Source organism: Euphorbia lathyris, chromosome 9 (assembly GCF_963576675.1).
Source record: "Euphorbia lathyris chromosome 9, ddEupLath1.1, whole genome shotgun sequence".
Taxonomy (NCBI): Eukaryota; Viridiplantae; Streptophyta; class Magnoliopsida; order Malpighiales; family Euphorbiaceae; genus Euphorbia; species Euphorbia lathyris.
Window position 1 is genome coordinate 59281412 of NC_088918.1, and position 5968 is coordinate 59287379.

General features: G+C 37.5%; 1 protein-coding gene across 1 annotated transcript; it reads right to left on the minus strand.

The window, feature by feature from the left end:
• Nucleotides 1–311: 311 nt before the first annotated feature.
• Nucleotides 312–4750, minus strand: LOC136207126 (uncharacterized). The gene is made up of 7 exons (XM_065998407.1): nucleotides 2994–4750; nucleotides 2819–2909; nucleotides 2448–2605; nucleotides 1980–2031; nucleotides 1754–1827; nucleotides 1563–1656; nucleotides 312–1483 (listed from the first exon to the last, which is right to left on the minus strand). The coding sequence occupies exons 1-7, from the start codon at nucleotides 4581–4583 to the stop codon at nucleotides 612–614; spliced, it is 2931 nt and encodes a 976-aa protein (XP_065854479.1). The 5' UTR covers nucleotides 4584–4750; the 3' UTR covers nucleotides 312–611.
• Nucleotides 4751–5968: the final 1218 nt, after the last annotated feature.

Below are 5968 nucleotides of genomic sequence, written 5' to 3' on the forward strand. Positions count from 1 at the left end.
AAACAAAATGCTTCTGATAGTAAGACAACTATAATTCAAACTTAGATAATGCACTTCTACTTTCAGATATAATAACTCCAAAACTCAATAATATCGCCAAATCCAAATAATTATTCATCAAACACAACATACAAAAGCCAAATGCAAATAATTATTCATCCACAGCTAAAGAAAATGATTATTTCAATAAATGGAACATAACCCAAAACAACTGTTCAACACAAGAAAAAAAAAATCATCACACCAATTGTTCGTCAAATATTTATTAATCATTCCGACGTAACAATATAACAAACAGCTAATAACAACAGTTATATATATGTTAAGTCAAAAAGAACTGTTTAATGTACATAAATTTGGATGAACAAGTTTGACAAAATACAATTAGGATGTTTGATTTTGAGCAGAAACAAATGATACAAGCTCAAGTAAATAGACTTATAAAACCATGTGTTGTGTATGGTTTCATCTTCTCTAAGGGCGGCCCGGTCGCATTACGCGTCCCCGCTGAGCGAGGGTCCGGGGAGGGGTCCCACCACAAGGGTGTATTGGGGGCAAAACCATAAAAGAAAAATCAAACCATAAAAACAAAACTTAAATATACAAATGCCTTAAAACAGGTTCGATTGGCGACCAATCCTACGTGGTAACCCAAAATTTTGATATGCTCTGATTTCACCCCCTAATGTAGCTGTTACTATCACCATTCCCCATGCTGTTGCTTGAACTGTATGACTTCCATGGCTACTTCCATCAAACCATGACCAACTCGAAGGCCATGACGACGATGGAGTTGCTGCAGCTGATATCGAAGGCGAATCCCCGTATCTTATTGAAGAAGAACCGGCTGTGCAGAATGAGTCGCCAAGTCCGGAATCTGACCTCGAAATCATGTCTTCTTCGGATGAAGTTCTCTCCATACTACTATTGTGATTCTCTTTGTTGGTGTCTTTGTTTTTCTTTGGCAAAGGCGGTAATTGCCTCTTCGTGTTAGAGTTAGAGTTAGAGTTAGAATTAGAATTAGAGTTCTCTTCTGCAACTGGAGAATCATGATCATTTCCCTTGCTGTTCGTACGATCATGTCCCTTGCTGTTCGTACGAGGCGAGTTACTAACATCTTCTCTCATTGATGAATCAAACGGGGAAGCACTGAGAGATCTAACGCTTGCATCTTCTTTACTTGGTGAACCACAAGTAGAATTCTGTTGAGAGAAAGAGGAACGTTTCGAATGCCTTTTCGAACTTAGTTGCTGCGCTGTTGGAGGATCACCCTTTACAGTTCCAGGCCATAAGATTGACATTGATACATCTCTGCATTGGAAACTCTCATGAGATCGGGTATTTATGATGTTCTTGGTTTTCCCGTTTCCTACTCGCTCAGCTCGTTTCCATATAAATACGTTAGAATCTTCACTTGCACATATTACATATTTTCCATCACTGCTGAATGATGCTGCAATTTGGCTATTGATATTTCTGAAACCTGCATTACGAATTAATGTTCTCATCAACTATCTATATAAGTTAATTTTCTGATATGATATGATATGCAGTTTTCTGACCTTTGAATTTCTGAACAAGATCCGAGCCATCCAATATTCGAATTCTTGAATCAGCAGAAGTAACGAGTACTTCAGATGGATTTCCTGGAGAAAACTATTGAGATACACACTTAATCGAATGGGCACGTTCATAGACTGTTTAAATATAGATCAGTAACATATATATTCAATTGAGGGATAAGAAAAGTTACTTGGAATCCTGTTATCTTCTTTGCATTCTTCTTGTTTTGTAAATCAATTTGCTCCACTTGATTTATTTTACAATCTGGATCACAAAATCACTATCATAGTAACTTGCATCTAAAAATAAAAAATACAGCAAACAAGTGCAATAAAGAAGTTAAATCACATAATAACATATAAGAAGCACAACGGTATATTTTTATAGCAATTTAGCAGAGCAAAATTGATGCATACCTTCAACATTATACATACGACAATTCCCTTTATGTGAACCAATGAGTGCACCCTTCAATTATCAAAACATAAACATTAATAAACCATCAAACAACTTATGACAATAAACTTGATACAGTAATCCACAGAGCAAAACCAAACTCCCTGCCTACCAAATTGCCCATTTTTAATAGAAACCATAGTAAGAAATTTGAGCCTACTTCAGGGAAGGATTGCCTTTGGTCTAATGCCTCTATAAATAGCTAGTATGAAATACATATGAAGTTTACAGGAGGAGCAGGCGAACCAAATAAGCAACATTGGACTAAATGAGTTCAACTCCATCCTAAAAAGTTGAGAAGAATTGTATTTCCTTTATAGATGGTCTAATGCCTCTAACTAACAATAGTGTAAATACTTAACGAACCGAAATGATTAAATGTGGAAAGGATATAGATAATCAATTTTGTTACAGATTGTTAGATTAACCTGGCCATCAGGGGTGTAACAGACAGCTGTGACCATTTCGTGTAGATCAGTCCAGTCCACAAGTTGTCGATTGGGTACACTCCATATTCTAACCTTATTATCAAGTGACCCACTGATGAAATAGTTGTCATCCATGGGATTGAATTGTATGCATGTTACTGCAAGGGAAAAACATCAACCATGAATTAGGAACATTTTTCAGCCCACCAGGGGCTTAATATGACCAAAGTTATATAATAAGCAGCAGTCATATGTGTTGAAATGAAAGATTAAGGGGTTATCCACGAAAATAAGAATGATCGGGCCCTCAAGGTGCCTTTTGCCAAAATAACATTATAAATTAGCTAAGAAATATTAGGATAATTGCATACCATAATCATTATGAGCAAACAGCTTTAAACAACTTTTGGTTTCCATGTCCCACAGTCTAACAGTCTTGTCCATTGAAGATGAAAGCAGCAGCTATAAAAGTACCAAAGGAAAAACAGAAAAGAATTCAATGCACTATATCATACAAGTAGCAGTAGTAAAAATGGGAATGCTAACCTGAGATCTAGACCATGACAAATCCAGAACATCATCAAGATGACCAACGAAAGAGCACAATGGTTTTTCTGATAGAGAAAACATAGTTTCAGAAGCATGAACATATTCAGGAATAGGACTAGTTTTCTTAGAAGATGCAGCCTTCTTCTTCTTCTTCCTTTCAGAAGGCATTGGAGTAACTTCTCCTAAACTAGGTGCTGAAAAAGGATGAAATGGAGCCCCTTCATTCAAGGACATAATTTCACAGTCCTGTACTTCCCATATATGAATAGTCCTGTCTTCTCCTCCACTAGCTAGAAATCGTGCATCAGGACTAAACTTAATGCTCCATATTGCTCCTTGATGAGCTTGAACCTCTTGGCACAAATGCAAAGCACTTAGCTCCTTGTGTGATTTTGCAGCATGTCTAACCTTTACCCATCCAGACGGTGGTGAGGGGTTTTTCGAATTTGAATTCGGATTCGCACCTGAATTCGAACCTGAATTTGATTCTGATGTTGGTGAAATATCTCTCTCTTTGGTGTTATCAGCACCCTTGAAACCAGTTATAGACATAGAATGAGCTACTCCTTTTATGTTCTTCAAAATAGCAGCTCCTCTTCTCTTGCTTATTCTCAAACTCTTCGATATATAATTATTAGCAGTGAGTTTTCTATCATCTCCTCCGTTATCACCATCTGAAGATAGATTTTGTCTTCTCATTAATTCCTGCACAACTTTAGAATGCCCAACACAACTTTCAAATTCTTCCATTGTTAATTGCTTCCCTGTTTGAAGATCACTCACCTTATTCCACATTCCATCTTGATTGTACTCATTAACAACGAATTCTTTACCTGTATCCAAATTCTTTATCAGGAAAAAATTACCGAATCCACTAGTTGATAACAGAGGTGGTAGACCATTGTTTAACGAGTGCGCATTTCCTCCATCCTTGGTAACTTTATCCTGATAACACAATCGAGCGTGTGAACCAATTATCAAGGACGATGTTCTTGTCAACCGTTGCTTAGAGACATCTCCAAGCAATAATTCCTTTCTCTTCTTGTCCATAGACAACGATTCTATATCGCTTCCAGACCTAGACCGTACAAGCAGTACCGGAACTGAAATCGGAACGGAATGCGGCGAAATTGAAACCTCTTGAACCAATTCTCGGCTACTGATTTCGTCATCAGTGGTTGCCGCCGGAGGAGCTTTTTCGTCAACTACCTCGTTGGAAACAGAAACAGTACAGGGTACCTGTCGACTAGCAACTCTAACCAATTCTTTTTCATTAGATAACCCCATGCCTTGTAGAAGTCGTTTACGGCGTTCATTAATAGATCCCGGAGCAGCCATCCAAATGTCGTATTCTGGCTTCATCGCAACAGCTATTGAAGCTGCGGTGCTAAAACTTCGGGAAGAAAAAGAGGAAGTGAAAGACATGCGCGGATCCTCAAATTCGTCGTCATCAGAGCCGGATGAAGCTGAATCGGGAGAAACTCCAGAAGAGAGACGATCGTTGGTTTCGAAGAAATGATCGTCGTCATCGTCGTCATCCTCGAGAGCGTTCCAATTCATGGTGAAAGTTTTCTTTCGTTCGATCATGGTGTGATGCGAAATCAAAAGGAGGGAAGAAAATTGAGTGCAGAATGTGGAAATGCAGTTTGAAATTGTTTGTTTAGCTGAGGGTTTGAAAATGATTTTGGGGGAAAGAAGAAAAATGGAATGGAAGAGAGGAAAAGAAGGGGGAGAAAGAATTAAGCAGTTATGATTATGGGTTAGAGGTGTTAATTAGGGAGTTTATTTAAGGTAAGAAATGGTCAAAGGGGTCGTTTCGTTTCATCGTATTATTTTTGCATGCTTTCTTGCTTGCTTGCACGATGTGTGGAGATTTCTTTTCATTTTATTTTTTAATTATTTAATGTATTGTATGATCCGGAGTTAGTCGTCGTCACATTTCCAATTACGAGAAAGTACATCAATTGACTTTTGTTTTTTATGATTTGCTTAATTCCATCAACAGATTATTTATTATTATCAGTATTTTTAAAACCCAATAATGGAATGGATTTTTTCTCCAAATAATACACCATATCGCGCTTCTTGTTAAATGCTTCTTCGTAAACCTTCTGATCATCAAAGATCACAAAAGATGTCAGAAAATGGGTCAAAGTTCCGAGTAATTCTCTCCGATGCTAAAATCAGGTTATATTAGAGATAATATCTAGCTAACGTATAACAGAGACATGAAGTAATAATTAATTGAAATAAGATACTTGAGATTGTGGAATGTCTCTGTTATTTATAGATAAAATAAAGTGTACATGGATACGTGGCAGCACCTGATACGTCTTCGGACCATATCTTTCCATGCCATAATACTTCTGAACATGAGGAGCGTGTATTTTGAGTCCAGCGTGCTTATTGGTCTACATGTTTCCAAATACATCTCCGAAGATATCCTTCGACCAATCAAGGTGACCGAAGCCATGACTTCGGCCAAGCTTTTGCTAAGATTAATATTGTAGTAGGCTTTGGTGGACCTAGGCCCATTTGAGGCTTGTCCTAATCTTGAGACTATAAATTACTTTCTAGATTTCAAAGTTCGTCTTCTCCCATCCTTGCCTTTTCTGCAAATTGTAAGTTTCTGGTCTTTTCTTTTGAACTTTTTATTCTTTACTGCTTTTCTTTAAAATGACTTCTTCCTCCAAGCATGGAACAAAAAAAATGTTTGAAGATCTCTTCAATGTAATCCTAAAACCTTTCCCGAAAACCCAGAGATCTCTAACGAGATTACTGAATCCCCAGAAAGTCCCAATAGAAATGTTGATGCTAAAATAGTCGAGGCTTTAGAAAGTCCGGATGAAAATGCCGCTAATGAAGAAGTGGCCAAACCTAAGAAAGTTAACCCTAAAGTTTTTTACCAACCCTCCACAATTTCTGAGTATCGTATGAATGCTCTTCTAGAGGTTTATCCATTGCTTCGACAA

What these genes read in the sequence shown, in the direction of transcription:
- LOC136207126 (XM_065998407.1), bottom strand. Translation starts at nt 4,583, where the DNA reads ATGATCGAACGAAAGAAAACTTTCACCATGAATTGGAACGCTCTCGAG. An exon ending in GTTTGCTCATAATGATTATG is followed by an intron (nt 2,606 to 2,818) that starts GTATGCAATTAT and finishes TTTCCCTTGCAG; the next exon opens with TAACATGCATACAATTCAAT. An exon ending in TCGTATGTATAATGTTGAAG is followed by an intron (nt 1,828 to 1,979) that starts GTATGCATCAAT and finishes TTTGTGATCCAG; the next exon opens with ATTGTAAAATAAATCAAGTG.